The sequence below is a fragment of the Paramormyrops kingsleyae genome, chromosome 1 (assembly GCF_048594095.1).
Source record: "Paramormyrops kingsleyae isolate MSU_618 chromosome 1, PKINGS_0.4, whole genome shotgun sequence".
NCBI classification, from domain to species: domain Eukaryota; kingdom Metazoa; phylum Chordata; class Actinopteri; order Osteoglossiformes; family Mormyridae; genus Paramormyrops; species Paramormyrops kingsleyae.
In genome coordinates this window covers 36,856,183-36,874,602 of record NC_132797.1, presented here as the reverse complement: position 1 = coordinate 36,874,602, position 18,420 = coordinate 36,856,183, and the positions used below count along the sequence as shown (strand labels likewise).

At 43.5% G+C, this 18,420-nt stretch overlaps 1 protein-coding gene and 1 long non-coding RNA gene across 3 annotated transcripts in view; one reads left to right on the top strand and one right to left on the bottom strand.

The window, feature by feature from the left end:
- Window positions 1–2,780: 2,780 nt before the first annotated feature.
- Window positions 2,781–11,471, bottom strand: LOC111851587 (uncharacterized). 2 transcript variants are annotated; one of them, XR_002840053.2, is made up of 3 exons: window positions 6,020–7,114; window positions 5,397–5,737; window positions 2,781–3,823 (listed from the first exon to the last, which is right to left on the bottom strand). It is a non-coding gene; the product is annotated as an uncharacterized lncRNA (long non-coding RNA). The 2 variants fall into 2 exon arrangements; XR_002840052.2 differs by lacking the exon at window positions 6,020–7,114 and adding an exon at window positions 11,424–11,471 and having other exon boundaries at window positions 2,782–3,823.
- Window positions 11,472–11,679: 208 nt separating this feature from the next.
- Window positions 11,680–18,420, top strand: part of klf7b (Kruppel like factor 7b) — a 36,712-nt gene continuing 29,971 nt past the window's right edge. The window contains exon 1 of the mRNA XM_023826635.2: window positions 11,680–12,196. Coding sequence (XP_023682403.1) covers window positions 12,095–12,196 — 102 coding nt within the window. The 5' untranslated portion in view covers window positions 11,680–12,094. The remainder of the gene's footprint in view (window positions 12,197–18,420) is intronic.

The following is an 18,420-nucleotide window of genomic DNA, read 5'->3' as shown; positions in this document are numbered from 1 at the left end:
GGGAGTATAGAATACTCTAGGTAGCTAGATAGCAGCACAGTAATGCTTTCTAAGTGTCATTTTAGGCACAAATGGGTTTAACAGTGCTGTCTCTCTGCATTTTAGAATCTTTGTCTTCTGTAAAGTTTGCTCCATGGATTTGTCTGCCCCATACATGAGAAGCATAACATTTGGCCGTGGAACTAATATACATCTTAGACAGCTTCAGTCCTTGAGCTGTTTATGCTGTGGTTTCAAATTTTAAAGGTTCATCATCCTAGTTAACTAGCATTTCACCCAGATATTCCATCAAAATACTCAGTTAGGGATAAATACTCCAAGGCCATTCTTTTAACAGTCACAAAATGTGGTCTGAATAATTTTTTCATAGTTTATTGGCTACATATTTCTCAGAATCATATGACAGTACCTGCATTTTAATTTTTAAATCTAAAACTGGTGGAGTCAGAATTGTAAAACACATATAGCCAGAAGTCTTAAAGGTGGATTATTCTGTTTCAACACTTGTCTCATATTCCTCACGACCTAAATATGTAGTATTTCACAATAAACATGGCCCTCCCAACCAACTGGCTATATAATATAGTTGAGTTGCGCTTACATTTGAATTAGTATTAGGAGTGGTGTGATACCTCAGTGTTATTGTGGATTTATTTCTGGGCTTGTCTTGTGTGGGTACTTCTTTTCCCCCATGTGTAGTTTATGTGAATCTGCATACGTTGCAGGCCTATGATGGACTGGTGCCCCGTTCAGGGTGTACCCTGCCTCAGGTGCTAGAATAAGCCCCAGGCTCCCTGCAAAACTCTGTTAGATAAGTGGATCTGGAAAAAAATTAATGATGCATGACCTGTATATATCTATACATATACGTGTATATAAATAGCTGCATATAGGTGCATAGTCTGCACAGCTTTTTTAAGCGATCTGTAGCAAACCCTAGTATTACCAGAAAGAAAAAGGTCTCAAAACTGCTCATTAACCGGAATGAACTTGCTTCCCTGCCCTCTGCCATGTCGCATTTCTATATACCTTTTGTCAAGAGAATTAATAACAATGTATGAATATCCATTGCACAACTGTATTAACAATGTGCAGTGATTGCTGTTTTGAGAGATGCAAGTCAAACATGCTTACCAGTCACTAAATAAAACAAGGTGTGAGGAAACAACTGGTTTCCACAGAGACGTTGCGGGCGCGCCACACAGAGCTACCTGTGTCGCACAGCGGTGATTATTGACACATGCTGCGCACCATCGGCACACACAGGCATTCCTGCTGCGAGCCAGTGGATCTCTACTGACACAGATAACATCAGGAGAGCAGCCCCAGTGGGAGCCTTTTGGGGGGACCAGTCGGTGTCTGAGGAGAGAGTTCTGTTACGTGTTCAAATCTTAACATAAACGTCCAATTTTATATAGGGAATATTACAACCAAACATTAACATATAACTTACACTGCTACAGGGAGCCTCTGACTGTAAAGGCTGCACATGCTAGGAATTTTTTGCTTATGGATTGTTGGTTTCCATGGATAGACCATCTTTGATCCACACTACTCTAGACCTTCACCCTTTCATTCTTTGAAGGAGACACATCAATGACTGCGGTCGATACCTGACAAATGCTACTCTGCGTTGCCATGGTTCCCATGTGACCAGCCTAGCCCCTTGACAGCTGACCCCTCTAGTTTGCTCCAAAGCCATGGTCATTTGATGGTAGGAGTGATGGCTTTTCACACCTACAGATGCCTGAATACCCCAATGCCCTGACACAAAGCAGAGCAATCTTTACAGGCGAGCCAGCCTCTGCTTTTCAAGAATCCACACTGACGCCGGGGTTGGAGATCTGCTGTTCCAGCATCATTTTCATTAGCCTGGCCCTGGTATGTACATCTCCTGTGTAATGCGGTGAAATTGCTTTTCACAGGTCCCCACTGAATGGCCTCCAGGTTTGGCTCAACAGCAGCGGGAGGGACTGGCTTTCAAATAATCACCATTCCTGGCAGACGCCACATTAGCATCAAATTAACCTTCCAGAAACATGTGAAGACTTAAGGAGAAAGAGGTCAAATTCTTATGGCCTCTGTTTTTTCCCCTCCACTAATTCCTGTTTAAAAGCTTATAAACGGATGGCCCTTCTTGGCCCGGCTGTGTTTTTACCCTCTGCTTTTTGTGCTATTTATTCCCATTCTTGGCACGGGAAGCACTAACGCAGCACTAAAGCTGACCCAGCTGAGAACGCATTTTTTTATACCTATTTTTCACCTGCTTTCTGCAAAAGTAAGGTCGCCCCCACACGACCCCTTGCCAGTCAGTCACCTCCCATTGCAGTGCAGACTCATGAACAGGGAGCAGACAGACTCCCAGCGTGTCTGTAATGCTCTAATGAACCCGCCTCGCCTATGAATATGTGTGCTTTTCTTGGTCGGCAAATATGGGCCTTATCGAACGGCACAGACCCTTGAGTAGGTATGTGTTTGTTCACGCAGTGGTGTCCGCCCCCCCCTGTAAATGCGCACCGGGGCCTTTGTGTGACTCTGGGGCGGCCGCTGGGCTGCCATGCCGAAGAGCTTCCCCCTGGAAGGCCTACCCAGCGACCTGCACCGTGCTGATAAATCCGTCCTCAATACAGCCCCCCCGTCCTCCATTCACCAATGCAGGGGGCTCACGCCGCCCTCCCTCTTCATATGCACCCATTTTGCCGGCTGCTCTCCATGTGGTCGACACTGTCTGCTACACACCTTTGCATGGCCTGCCATGCAATTCCAGCGTCGGCTGCGTCTGAGAAGATGAGCGGCGTGGGTTTCTGTGGCAAACCTTTGGTGGAATAACAAATGGCTTAAGAAATACTTGGCTGTAGACAACGGCATGAGGAAATAGCTGAGGTCAAGGCTTTGCATTGTTGAAAGCCAGCTTAAAGGCCACTTACACATCACTGTCACAACCCATTGCCTGCATGCCTCACAAGTTTTGCACAGGCGCTACAATATCCGTGTAGTTCCCAGCTAATCAAGTATGATCCGGTCCTCAGCTGAAATTACAGACTGAAACTGTCCCGCATGCCTTCAGACAAGCGACAAGTCTGTTAAAGCTACATGCCATGTTTCTGGCACGCTAGAGATCTTCCTCCACACCAGACTCTTCTCCACCATCCCCTGTTGGCACTTGCCTCCATGTTAATCTCACAGCAGGAACTATGCATCTGATTATTTATTCATTCATTTGTGATTTGTTCTGTCAAACAAGCGCAGCACCCTTGAAGTTAACGACACATCATACAGAAGCACAGCGTGATTTACATTTTACACTTTTTGTTTTTTGCATACACACGGGTATACAGTCTATCTGCAAGCAGATAAAACACAGGAAATGAAAACAAAGACGACAATTATTTCTTCAATACATAGTTATTGCTTTACTGTGCAATTTAATGCAATTCTGAGATAAATTCAGTGGCCACTTTATTAAGTATCCCTACAAGGCATGAGGTAGGACACCCCTTGGTTTCGAGAGTCATAAGGGCTGCTTGTTCTGTGATGCCCTTCTGCACATCACTGTCGTACTGAGCTCTTAGTTTTCTTGTCAACAGAGCTTCCGCAGACTGGTGCTTATTGCACCCCACTCTGCAAACTCACCACAGTGTAGTACGTGAAAATCCCATGAGGGTGGCTGTTTCTAAGATGTTGAAACCACGGTGTCTGTCCCATAACGATGCACTTGTAAAATCAGTCACTTTAGTCATTCAGAGGTGTAGCAGCACAGTAGCTGAACTTCGTGACCTGGTCTATATGTTGTATATATTTAGTTGCAGCCAGAGGATTCACACTGTGGAGGAAGAGGATGTCTGCGTTAGCCATGGAGCTAATATACACGTTTTAGCAATGGGATAGAAAAGACTAGTCCTTACATTTATAACAGTACAGTCACCAGAGGACTGTCAGCTCCCTAATCTCACAAGGCTGCCCCCCCCCCACTCCCACTGTCCAAAGCGGTAGCATGGTGGCAGCATAGACATATAACATTCAAAGCACCCTGCCAAGAGTCAATGCTGGAGGGACAGCCAGCCAGTCCACAGGGGGCAGTGCGGCAGACTTTGATCAGAGGACAGATTTAACCAAGAGTGACAGCCCACCCGCACCATTGGCCTGGGTTCAAACAGCATGCTCTCTAAGGGAGGCAGGGCTGCGGGGTATGTGTCACAGAGCTCAGCTGACTGCGCTCGCTCGCTACACACGCCTTCAGCACGGAAATACACTCAGACTCATGAGCAGATCAACTCATTAGCTGGGGGCCAACCCCCCCCCCACCCCTATACATATATACATATAGATGTACAGTTCTCTGAAGAAATGAAGAGAAAAACATCTGAATACATCACCGCAACCGTTTGCAGCAAATTCATATATCAAAATCCTTCATATAGCAATTTTTGCACATGCAGACACAATCGCTTAACACATACAGCTCCTCCCCGACAATTGCATGATAAACAACAATAGCATTTCAAATCACCCAGATTCAAAACACTGACCTAGCCAAAAAACCCACAGCTTTATAAATAAGCACAACATATTGCAGTATTCACATCTGTCAGTCTATGCAAAATCCTCTTCCATAAATCAATCCGCCCATTCTCCAACTGTTAATCCTGGTCAGGGTCACCTGGAGTCTATCCAAGGTAGCAGAGGGCACGAGGATGGGGTACACCATGGATGGGAGGCCAGTCTATCACAGGGCACATATACACATATGCTTACAATGGGCAATTTAGAGACACCAAGTAACCGATCTGCAGGTCTTTTGACTGCAGGAAGAAACCAGAATACCTGCCCAACATGTGGAGAGCATGCAAACCCCAGAAAAAGAGCGACAGAGGGATTCAAACCCCGAGCCTAACAGGTGTGAGGCAGCAGTGTGACCCACTGAGCCACCCACTTTCCAAAAATACATTTCTAAAATGCCTACAAAATATGCATTTCCACAGAAGCAGCATAATACAAAATCACACATATGCATATTTTAAACTATTTCTGTATAAATACTGATCTGTGTTACCATTAGTACTTTATAGCTAAAGGACATTGACTTTTTATATTTGCTCTGCTGTGCTTCTTTGACTCTGACACATGCACTTCTTTATTAAGATATGAATTTACAATAAGCTGGAATATATAATTACTCCACCACTTTGCATAGCAATAAGGTATTTTTAACTTCTTCTACATTATTAATAACATCACTTAGTGGAGGAGAAAGCAGTTTTTTGTGCTGCATTATGACTGAAAGAAGCATTTCAGGGTGAGTGTGTGCAATTTTATGGCTCACGAAGAATATGCACACATTCAGAGGTGGTCCAATCCTGAAATGGGGCGAAAATGAAGAAAACTGAGACAGTTACCCTGCTTTGAAGAGGCCGCGTCTCCTTGCACCCTCCCACCTGTCAAGCACAGCATGAGCCGGGCTAATTGCTGCTTCTGCACTTAGCCCGGGTGAAACAGGGCTCCCATGGGACGCTACCAGCCATGCCCCCCTGCTTCCTGCTCAGCCACGCAGAGATAAGCAGCAAGGAAGTGTGGAGGCTGCGATGAGGCGAGTGGGGGCTGGAGAGGGACAGGCGACACAGCAGCACAGACACATCATACGGGCTTGCGTGTCTGTGCCGCTGTCTCCTGTCCCTCCACAGCCCCCACTGCTTCGCAGACTTTTTCATGAGCTGCCTGGCAGTCCTGGGGTTAGGGCCTGGAAGAGAGAGAGAGAAAGAGAGAGAAACGGGGTGTCAAATGGATGAATGTCTCTGGATATTGCATCTGAAGCCAACCTCCACTTCTTGCCCAAATGCCATGTGTAAAGAGCACAGTCAGGGCTGTCAGCTAGCCTCCCAAAGCAGGATAATGAGATTACAGCTTTCTGTGTCACTGTGCTGGAACCAAGGAGGAAGACAGAAAGTGAAATACAAAACAAGCTTATGTGAAGAGGACAAGTCAGCTGTGTCACTGCCGCCGGATCAGGGAGAGGTCTCACATTTGGACAGTTTAGGGTGGCTGCTGGCGTTTGCTCTCTGATCCTGTTCATATACTTAGCGGAGCTCAGCTAATGACGAATCACCACATAGTTCCAATTCCCCTGAAAAATCTCACGTCTCACTATCATGGTAGGTGATATTTCAGAACCTGGAGATTAAAGGAAAAGATCTGTACAGTAATTCCTGAGTGCACTGCAAGCCTGAAGAAAGAATGTAAGAGGCTGCGGGAGAAGCTCTGCTCTTTTTAATCATTACTGAATTCATGAAATTCAGCCTCTCTCTGTTTCCTGAGTCTTTCATACTGAGAGTGTTGCTAGATGAAAGGCAAAAGATAAATGTATTCCCTTTATCATTCAAAGTGTGATTTCTGGAATTCATTTAATAATTCTGCTCATTTCGACTCATAAACCTGGAACAGTTTTTTATTATTTTTATTCTAATCCCTTTTTTGCTTTTATAATCAAATGAATGAATGTAGAGGAATGGCTGTTTGCTTTCCTTTTGTGTCTCCTCCTCCACGGCATTGAAAATGCCCTTTTTGCGAGCCATGCTCAGGGTCATTCTGGGACGGGATGCTCGGCCTCACGGAGGGGCAGGACCTGATCCAAGCAGACACTGCCTATCCAGTCCAGCATAATTGGGACAATTCCCACTTGTGATATAATTTCCTTCGTACCTCGATGGTACTTTTCCCTTCATCTGATGCCATCCTCCAGCTCTGCCACTATTTTGACTTTCTCCTGGCAAAACGGCAAAGCAGCCTTGCCCCTATACAATATCCCTACAGAAGAACTGACTGCCGATTGCCTGGCATATGGGTCAAAGGCCCATTGAAATTGTGGTTTCAAATGAAAGTTTATCATCATAATACTTATCCTTCATATCAGAAAAAGCAGGTTTTTCTAAATCTGAGTAATTTTCATTAGTGAAAAAAATAGGGCTCTTTGTCCGTGTCCTTGTGTGACTCTTCCAGTGCTGCAACTCCGTTAGCAGCCTCGTTCAGTATAATCCTTCGCACATCATTGCGTTTGTAGATTTGTTTATTCCAAGCTTGATCTAGATAGACTTATGTTAGCAATGCTGAAATTCAGCAAAGTTAAAATACCAGCTACAGAAAACAAACAACACAATGGCAAAAAGTAACATGACAGTTGTATTCTGCAATGGGGTTTTTAAAATGGATTACGGTACTCTTCTGTACTTGGGAGAAATCTTTTTTTTTTTTCCAGAACAAAGCCAGGTACAGGCAATATAAAGCTGCAAGTATGATGAAATTCAATAAAATCCATAGCTAATATCAACTGAAATCCAGAATCAGGTGAGCAATTAAATAAAAATTATGAAAATGCATATGCAAATTTATCGGAGATCCAGAAAGTCATAGGTTCAGATTCTGTGGCTGGCATAGTAATCATATCACTAACAGGCCCTTGAACAAGTCCTGCAAACCCAAACCCTGCAGCGGCCCTGTCTGCTACCCAACCCCAGAACCTGCCATGCAATGTGTATATGTGTAGGAGTGTGTGTGTGTGTGTGTGTGTGTGTGTGTATGCGCATCTCTTATACTGCAGCATGGGAACCATGTACTGGAAAGTAGGTTTGTAAAAGTTTACCTCATACATTTTCTTTTGAAAATTTGAAGGACTCAAATTGCAATACACACTATACGACCAAAAGCATTGGGACACCTGGCCATTACACCTAGAAGAACTTCTATGGCATCCCATTCTAAATCCATAGGCATCAATATGGAGCTGGTCCCCCCTTTGCAGCTATAACAGCTGCCACTCTTCTGGGAAGGCTTTCCACAAGACTCTGGAGCGTGTCTATGGGAATTTTTGCACATTCATCCAGAAGAGCATTTGTGAGATCAGGCACTGATGTTGGACGTTGGCTTGCAATGGCTGTTCTAGTTCATCCCAAATGTGTTTGATGGGGTTGAGGTCAGGGCTCTGTGAGGGTCAGTCAAGTTCTTCTGCACCAAACTCACCCAACCATATCTGTATGGACCTTGCTTTGTGCACTGAGGCACAGGAATGATGGAACAGAATAGTCTTCCCCAAACTGTTCCCACAAAGTTGGAAGCATATAATTGTCGAAAATGTCTTAGTAGGCTGAAGCATTAAGAGTTCCCTTCACTGGAACTAAGGGGCCTAGACCAACCCCTGAAAAACAACCCCATAACATTATCCTCCTCCAAGAAACTGTACAGTTGGCACAATGCAGTAAGGCAGGTAACATTCTCCTGGCATCCGCAAACCCCAGAATCGTCCATCAGACTGCCAGACAGAGAAGTGTGATTCATCACTCCACAGAACACATTTCTACTGCTCCAGAGTCCAGTGGCAGCGTGCTTTACACCACTCCATCCGATGCTTGGCATTGTGCTTAGTGATGTGAGGCTTGTATGCAGCTGCTCGGCCACAAAAGCCCATTCCATGAAGCTCCCAGCATAGGTTTTGTGCTGGGGTTAATGCCAGAGGAAGTTTGGAACTCTGCAGTTATTCAATCAACAGAGCACTGGCAACTTTCACGCACTATGCACCTTAGCGCTTAGCAACCATGCTCTGTTACTTTATGTGGTCTAACACTTTGTACCTGAGTTTCTGTTGTTCCTTTGCAATAATGCCACTCACAGTTGACCATGGAATGTCTAACAGGGAAGAAATTTCACAAACTAACTTATTGTAAAGGTGGCATCCAATGACAATACCCTGCTTGAATTCACTGAGCTCTTCAGAACGACCCATTCTTTCATAAATCTTTGTAAACCTGACTGTGCTTGATTTTTATACACCTGTGGAAATGGGAATGAATGAAACATCTGAATTCATAGACTAGGAGGTGTGTCCCAGTACTTTTATCCATACAGTGTATATTTTACATTGATTTAGCAGATACTCTTGCCCAAAAAGATCAGTCTGTTTTGCTCAAGAACCAAACTGTGAGATAATTACTCAAGCCATGGGATTTAAATCCTAGATCTTCTAGACAAAAGTGCATATTCCTGGCCCATTGGACTGAACACCACACCATGGAAAAGTAACGCAATGTACAAAATAAATAGATAGACAAACAGATGGATGGATAGATAGATAAAGAAACAATGTTCTAGAAAATTTTAAATTGTGCCTAAATATTGGATTCTGCAAAACAGCCACCTGATCAGCTGCAATAAACGAATCACATGCTTTTACATTATGCTATGATAACCATGCTGGTTGAGGCATGAATTCGATAACTACCAAAGCAACCCCAGACCATCACAAGACCTCCTCCGTGTTTGTTAGTGTGAACCACACATGCATAGCTTCTCTTTTGCAAAATGTTTCATATTTTGTTAAATTTATGTTGCTCTAAATATTAAAACAAATGTACAGAGCAACAATTTACATTAACTCTGTTGTGGATTAGGCTTCTGTGATCGTAATCACAATATTTTTGGTTTGAAATCTGTCCTTAGCAGAGTATTAACCTCTCAGATGGGCATTTGAGCAACACCCTTAATCCCCCAAAATGCTCCAGGGGCACTGGAAAAATGACCATGCTGACCCTGTGCTCTGTGTGTGTGTGTGTGTGTGTGTGTGTGAGTGAGTGAGTGAGTGAATATAGGGACACAATGTCCCCATAATGTGATATCTGGGTTTTTTTCCCTTATGGGGACTGGTTTCCTGTGTCAAAAGGACAGCAAAATGGGATATCTGAAAACTTCCCCGTACCTGTGAAAATGGCAATATAAAGCATCACTTTTTTTCCCCCGGTTCAGTTTTTTCTCTTTATAAGAGGATTAACTAATAGCAGTGAAGGTTTTACTACTTAAAGAAGTCTATTTTTTCTCTCCTTTTGTACATCTTTCACCTAGCCCAACAACTATAAGAATAAAAGTCACAGCTTTTAATATAAACAGCACCAGCTACATGTTACACTGCAACAGCAGAGTGTAGACTCGACCCAGTGTCAGCGTGATGTAGAGAGATGTCGCTGGGGCTTTAAGGTTCAGTGAGGGCCAGCTGCTTCAGGCATGGTATTACAGCAAACCACCAGCAGGGAGGCCCACACCAGACATCAGGGGTGAGAGGGCCCAGCTTGAGCCCAGAGCATGAGTAAATCACACCTGCCCTTTACCTGCGGTGGGCCTCCACACCCCTCCCTACAATCCCCGGTGTCCTCATTGCTGCTAAGCCAATAACTGAGGGTCTGTATGATGGAGACCTATCTGCATCCAATAAGATCAGACACGGTATTGACAGAGGTGTTGCACAAACGTCATATTCCTCAGTGAGGATACACCTCCCTGTTAGTAGCCACTGCTACTTGCTGTTCTAAACCATTCCTTACATACATCACAGAAGTCTTCAGCAAAAATACCACAAAAAATCAATAGGAACAATGGCCTGAAACTGATTTAGTAAGCATCCACTCCTGTAATCTACTGAGACCTACAGTAGACCATCCAGCATGCATGAGCAAGGAATGAAATGATGCAGGTACAAACTGAATTTGAGCCACAAACACACCAAAAAAAAAAAAAACTTCAGAAAATAAAGGGGACTGTCACTGTTAAATGCACACACACGCAAAATAATCCTGTAACTAAATCTACAAATATATTCTCATTATATTCCAGTCCTGGGTTGATGTAATTGTTTCTATTTTCTCCTTTATTTACTAAATTGCTGACAGAACATGTTTGCAGTGATAACATAATGTAGATCCTTATTTTCAATGTGCGTATATTACATCTAAAGACTGAATGCTGATTCTGCACATATAGGTGCTTTATGTCAGAGTTTATGGATACCGTCTCTGTATATACATATACATTAATACACAAATATACGTTCATGGTAGTTATCACATTCTCATTCGTTTTACAATATATTAGCAAATGGTAGCTTATTTTAAACGCAATGAATGTGTTGGACATGCACTTGTTTTAAAAACTTCATCGTAACGATGTTGTGCTTACGCTAGGTAAACAGAATAAGGATCACTTCCCTTTCCTATGGGAGACGCTAACACCCCTGGTTCTCAAACCACTTATTTGGCACATACCGACAAAGATGACGCAATTAATAGCACGTGTTAAACGACTGTTACTTTTTTAGTTTCACTTCTTCGTCGACATTAAGTTATATCGAACAGGCTCAGTAAGAGCGAGTTCCCGTCTTGAACTGGCAATCTTCAAGTTATTCTCTCCTAAGCAGACGTGTATGTTCTGCGTAAAACGTTACACAACGGTCATGTCGTCAATGTTTTTTTTCTAGTTATACGAACTTTTCCTGCTACGTACACATGTGCATGACAATGATAACCCACCGCGGTAACAGCAGCAATTTGGGTTTTAAAAATCATTTTCAACATTTCCCTGTACACTGCAAGCACAGGTTTCTGTTTTCTCACCAACTCTCTTTCTTGGAGTGTACGGAAGCCAAGCTACTACATTTATATAGCCCTCTAAAAATAGCTCACCTTTCTCTGCCATTTATGGCTTGAGTGACATCCAGCAGTAGCAAATAGCAATATCATATGGCCCATAACTCCGCCTAAAACCTTTACTAGCGCCGCCTTAATTGGTCGCATGTGAGATCGTCAACCCTCTATACCTTATATGGTCACGCACGGATTTGACAGACAACGAGCTCCCCGTCCAGTCGCCCCCCCCACCCCCGCTTCTTGGCTCTCTCCGCGCAGTAGAGAGCTAGCCCGGCTACTTACCTGCTGATACCAAGCAGCCAAAAAAAGAAAAGAGCAACCTGGAATTTAAAGCGCAAAGATTGCAATTTGGCAATGCGGAAATAGATGGACGTTTCATGTCGCTGAGCTTGTTTCCCACTTCTGGACTGACTACTTAACCGTTAACACTAGAGAAGGGATTGCATTTTAGTGGCACGAGCTTTTTTTAATGTTTTCCTTGTCTTTATGCTTTTAAATACGTTATCCGTTGGTACATATGCATTCAGCTATCCTGGATCACAAGGAACACGGATTTGAAAAGCTTTTTGCCCTCATTAAAACAAAACTGGGCTGCAGTTTGCTGGAGTGAATTAATTTGTTTTACACCGAGCATCACCATGGATGTGTTGGCAAATTACAGTATTTTTCAGGAACTCCAACTCGTGCACGACACAGGCTACTTCTCTGCGATGCCATCCCTGGAAGAGAACTGGCAGCAGGTGACCGATTTAAGTTACTCTAGAAAGCTAAATCTGTTACTATAGTAAATGCTGTCAATTGCTACGCAACTTTGTTGCTCTGATTTACTGACGTGCGTTCGGATGGAAACAGTCTCAACTCCTTTTCACCTGCAGCCCTGAGCCATGTATTTTACTTAAGTTTCTCTCTTTAAGCAAGGTTTTGGCTTTGGAAAAAAGGTTATACGCACATATATTTTATTAGTGTTTATTAGTGTTCCTATATTAACACTTTATCAGGCGATACTTATTCTGTGATTAGTTAACAGACAAAATGAAACCAGCAAAAACAATATACTGAATAGCATCATCTAATTCGTTTGTTTATTTGATGCAATATCTTGGCTTATATTTTCTTTAAAGTAACATCTTTATGTTCTTCGTGGGGTAAAATGCTGGAAGATGCTCGGAGGATTTGTATCGATTTCTAAATGCTTAGAGCAGATCGATATGCCCGTCTGTCAGTCGTTATGTTTCGTGGATTTCTAAGGAACGGTAATCCGAGCGGATAGTCTAATTGTGATTCTTTAGATGCCAATTTTCGAAGGCGAGAGTAATTCAGACAGAGAAGATGAAGACTTGACTAATAGCAAACACACTTATTCTTAAATAATGCATCCGCATCTGTCAGATTACTTAGAGTTTTCAGCCTCTCGGTACGGCCAGCATCTCCCAATTCTAATGCATAATATATTAGCGCAGCTGAGAGGATGTGTGCGTTCAAGATAAGCGGAGCTGAAGGAAGTGTTCAGAAAGGATGCTTTCGGAATGAAACTGGGCTCCCTTTGCAGTTTGCGTAAATTAACCATGAAAGTCTATGAAATCTATCTATCTACGAAAGTCTGAAATCTATGAAAGTCATTCCATGCGCGGCATGACACATGGTGACATCGTGTTGGCCACGCACTCATTCGTTAGAATTAAGTCATCTGCAGGGCTGGCAGACAAAGCTCTTGGCAATGCACATGGTCAGGCTCATTCTATAGATAGCCTTAATCTTCTGCAAGACTTTTTTTTTGGAAATAAATGCTTAACAGAAGATCTAATATCAGAAGTTTTGCATTTTGTTAGTGATGATACTGTTAAGCTTTTAGGGTGTGATTAATCAACATTGTTGCTTCTGCTCCACATCCCTGTGAGGGCTGGTGGTGTTAGGGACATTTTGGGGTTTCGGCACACTGGGAGAGGTGAAAAGAAGGCGGCCCCAGATTTTTTTTGCCCCCACCGCACTCTGATGTGCGCATGCACCAGCTGGCTCTCCTTAGCGCATTGCCAGTCCATGTTCTCCAGCTATGAGGATGTGCTCTGGGTGGTTCTTTAGAGGTTCTGTATGAGTGTAGTTGGTGGTCTATTCCCTCCATGCTCTCCAATGTTAAGGTGGGCTCTGGTAGGATCAAGACACGTTACTGAGTAATTGGTTGCCCACTGTCAAATTGGCAGCCCCATCCATCACCTTTTCAATTTTTCTTGAATCCTCTGAATCCTTTTCTTTTTGTAACACATTTTGGCTGCTAACTGTGTGGTATTACCTTTCTGAGGTTTCATGGACTGCACTGGTGCTGAAATAAGGAATTTTGGGTAGTCTGTATGTATAAGTGGAGGGGTGAAGGAACTGTTTTTATGTGTGTGTGGGGGGGGGGGGGTGGTTGGCCTGTAAAATTGCAGAATGCTCAGGAATGACATGTGTTCACTCACAGCAGACCAGGAAAATGGAGACATACATTGTTGGCCCCGGATGAAATATTGTTCGGAAGGGTAAACCATAAAAAGACCCATTTAAAGGAGTGCGGAATAAAAGGACCAGGTTCACAGGACAGGTGAAAAGAGGTGTTTATTTGGTGGCAGGCCGTTAAAGTGTGATGGTTTTACTGGACCTGGTGGTTTTATGGTGGCCTTATTTCTTGCAGAGGAGGTAAACAAGACCCTTCTTACTTACAACAAGATGGATTGTTGTGTTTGGTCTTCAACTCATGGAGCATGAATCAGAAGCTAATGGAGGCAGTGTGGACTGAATTTTAGAGCTTTAGCAGTATGAATTGAATCGTAGGGCACCTGCTGTGACCAGCGGTCTGGAGGATAGGCTTGGGTTTGTTGAGGTCATAAGTTGGTGTAGGGGCTTGGGGTGTATGATTGAACACTAAACTGCACTGCCCTGTGATAAAGTCTTTTGGACTGATGTGCAGTGCTTCAGTCCCCCTTGTTCTGTTCTCTCTCACAGCCATGGTTGTCTTTGCATGAACAAAGACACCATCCCTCACTGTCACCAGTGATGGGGAGGAGAGGGGGCACCAGAGAGACGGCACAGTAATCATTCCCCGCTGGCCCGGCCGCCCACCCGCTCACTCGCTCGCACAGGGGGGATTATTTAAGTGACCCGCAAGGAGGTTAATTCAAAGAGCGGCTGTTTGCTCAACAAGAAAGCCCCTGTTCCCCCGGCCTCTGGCTGGCACATGTAGGAACCCTGTGGCAGGGAGCGTCGCGGAGAGCAGGTGGAAGGGCTGGCCGACCGAGACCAGCACAGAAAACAACATGATTATTATATGAAGAGTCAGCTGGGCCAATTAGCAGGGGAGCCACATCACCTGGGAAACGGAGTGTCAACGAAGCCGCTCCCTGCGAGGCCGCTCGGGGGGAGGCCGTCTGTCTGTCTGTGGCTCCGTCCCCACGGAGCGAGCCCCGCACTCTTGGGGCTGCGCTGCCTGGCTCGCACCGGTATAATGGGCTATGTGAAAATGGGTCATCTCATACCTCTTTGTCTCAGCTATTGCACGCAAAAATGTTATTCTTTTGCATTCCTTAGTTTTTCTCCCCTCATTTAACTTTTTTGGTAAGTCTATATTTGAATCCTGGAAAAATGTAAAGCATCCCTTCTAATTGGTTTATTTTCAGTGCCACATATTTTTGACTCTCATAATATTGGGCTGAACTGAACTGTAGCCAGGAATGGCCGAGAGGGTCAGGCAGGGCTTTCTTGGGGGGGGGGGGGGGGGGCTGTGACCGCAGTTTGTTTTGAAAACTTATAGGGTGGCTAAACCTCCCGAGTGATCCTTATAAAGTGTAGAAAAGCTGTAGTCCCCTTTGATTTTTAGTAATCTGTCATGGATGAGGGAGGCATCACTGGCTATTATCACTAATTAACGTGAAGTTTTTGGCTGCATGGAGCAGGATGTGATCTTTTATAAATATTAATCGTGCTTGAGAGATTGTGCTGTGCATCATACAGTTTGGTGTTAATCCACTGGGGAACACAGGATCGCTGTTGCTGTACTCGTAATGATGGACTTTACACTGATCAGACGAAGGATCCAAAGAACCAAGAAGATGCCACTAAAGACTGTAGGTTACAGTCCAGAGGATGTGGCCTTCAGGCAGGACCTTTCTCCCACCATAGGGCTGAATCCTGACAGCATGATCAGCTTCGTTGCTTGCATGCCCTGAAAGGCCTTAAGAGTTCATGGTGAGGGAGGCGGTGAAGACAACACTGTCCCAAAAGGGCTGGACCCTGTCAAATCCTTGCCCCAGAATGGCACCGTGTCCTGCGAGGCATGAGATATGAGGCAGCTTGCTTTGAATCTCAGACATAAACACCCATCTCACCTCCCACGTGTGGAGAACCATCCAGCTGAATACACTCCCATTACTTTAGGCGATAACTGCTGAAATGTGTGTTATGTAATCCTCCGTGGAGCACAGCTGGTTGCTCAGAGAGGAGCTGTGGACTGGAGCTGAGTCTCGTTGGCTCACTCCTGGACAGTATTTTGGATTAAAATCACATGGCATGACAAAACCCTGGTGAAAAGGAGGTTCGGCGATGAAAACCTGATGGTAGGATTTCCCGGATTGGAAGAGACACATCCTGGGAGTATGTTGAAACCTGGAGTGTTCAGTATGTAACCTGTTCATTCTCCAGTTTAATTTCTCAATGAGCTGCAGGTGACCTGTTTCTTATGGGCATGTAATATATTCAACACCATTCCCAAAGTATTTCACAGTACTAAAACATCTAAAAGGATGATTCTGAGATTTTTTTTCTTAAAAAACAAATTCCTTTTGGAAACGTATAAATCTCTTGTCACAACCAGGACACACTGTAATTCAACATATGTATAAAAGAGGGGAAGGCGATGGTTAATGTGAATTTGTATCATATGATACTAACATTTTCTGTGGTTTGCTGGAATTTTAAAAGGAAATCAAATTGCAAATTTTGTGGGAGAAGTGAAGGGATTCAGATAAATGTGTATGTTTTTACTTTAGCTGAGTAAAAAGACCTGACAACCCTGTATTCCTTAAGCATTTTAAAGATCAGCAGTGATATCTGTAACCTCTATGTCTTATCAGTGCCTGAAAGGTAGCATAAATGATTCTGATTCTGATAAAACACACTTTTTTATATGTTAAACTCAACTTCCTAAGTTGAATGATACAACACTGATGTGTCTGTCTGAAGAGTCTGTTTTTTAAAAATGTAATTATTCTCATATAAGAGAATATGGAAAAAGTAATGTATGGGAAAAGCTGACAAAGAATGCCATGAATCAGTTATCACCAACCTATTGACAGCTCTTACAGTGCCTTTCAAAGAGAGTGTGTTGAATCCTGCATGTGTAAGGTGGTAGTTTTTTGAGTGTCTCATTAAATCACCAGAACTAAATCAGATGCAGACTATAATATGACCAATTACAATCCCAGCAATATACAGGAGCAAAATAGGAGAAAAGCGTTTATTTATTTTTTTTGCCATGTAGTGATTTTGCTACAATTATGGGCAGCAGTCTGCAAAGCAGTCGTGTTCTTTACCTGCTGCTGTTTGTGTATCAGCCAGGTATCAGTCTGAGTAGCGTGGATGGAACACATTAGATAGCCAACGAGAGGCTCGACATGAGTGACATGCCAGCAAGGCAGTGTATTTACAGGGTAAACGTCAGGCTGCCTGAGCCTCGAGCTCCACGGCCAAGCAAGGGCAACAGGGACACCCTCCCACTCATAGCAATCTTGAACCGGAGCGATTCGATCGAGATTCCACTGCCCCGCTCATGAGACGTGACAAGTCCCAGCGAGTGGAGTGATTATTTGCGCGGCTCGAGAGATGATTGCGAATCAGCACCGTCTTTGTCGTTGGCGCACCGTTGGGAGATGAAGAGGTTCGCGACGGCGGTGATGAGGGCACGAGGCATGGCATTCATTTGTCTTGCGGTTCCTCGGATGGCTGTCAACACCCGGCCCATGGACAGAGCACCGAAAGGGAGGCAGGAACAAGATGAGCATCACTGACCCATCTTTATGTATGAGGCCTGTCGCCTCCACTCCACACTTTGATTAACAGGGGAAGTGGAGGTAGCCATTTCTCTCACACAAGCACACAAGGCTTAGCAATGACTTTAGTATCACTTGAGTGAAAATAAAAAAACCTTTACAACAGATCACAGCAGCAGGATATGGATTAATTATATATCAACAACTCATCTCATTTTTATTTCTTTACCCCTTCAGATTCAATTTGCATTTTTTAATATAGGCTAGGCATTTGTAATAACTGCATTATTATTATTACATAAATATCCCAAGGATCACATTCAAAGATGCTCATTGCCAGCTGTTTTTGAAATTAAAGGGCATGTCACATTTTCATGTAAAATTTATGTTTGATTAAAAGCCTAATATGATGATCAAACTTCAACACTGAATATTGGTGCAGGGCTGCATTAACCTTGTCTTAATTCCCAACTGAAAAGTAGCTTCAGAATGTTCCCTTGAGAGCTATGAAAATACGTATAATATTTGAACAGATTAGCAGTTTCTGGCCTCTTTAATATTGTATTCAAATTGCTTAGATTCCAAAGACTTATTGCTGATATAACTATTTGAATGGAAGGTCAAAAAAATGACTTTTTTTTTCTTTTCTTTTCTTAGTTTTCTTTTTGTCGTACACTTTGAAGTTATATGAGGTGTAGATTAAGACAAAAGCTGTTTTATGCTATATGTTTGCCAGTGGGGTACAGCACATGCCGGAGGATAACTTTGATAGAGCAAAATTTGATTAACCCAGATTTCCAAAAACACCTGTTGCTAGGCAACTATGAATAATCGTAAGCTATGCTCTATTATTTGTTTTGTTATCAGTAAAGATGGATGAATCTAGCTCTGCGGATACACAATTAAGGCAGGCATGCAAGATTTTTATGCATATGGATGTTTTTCCAGAG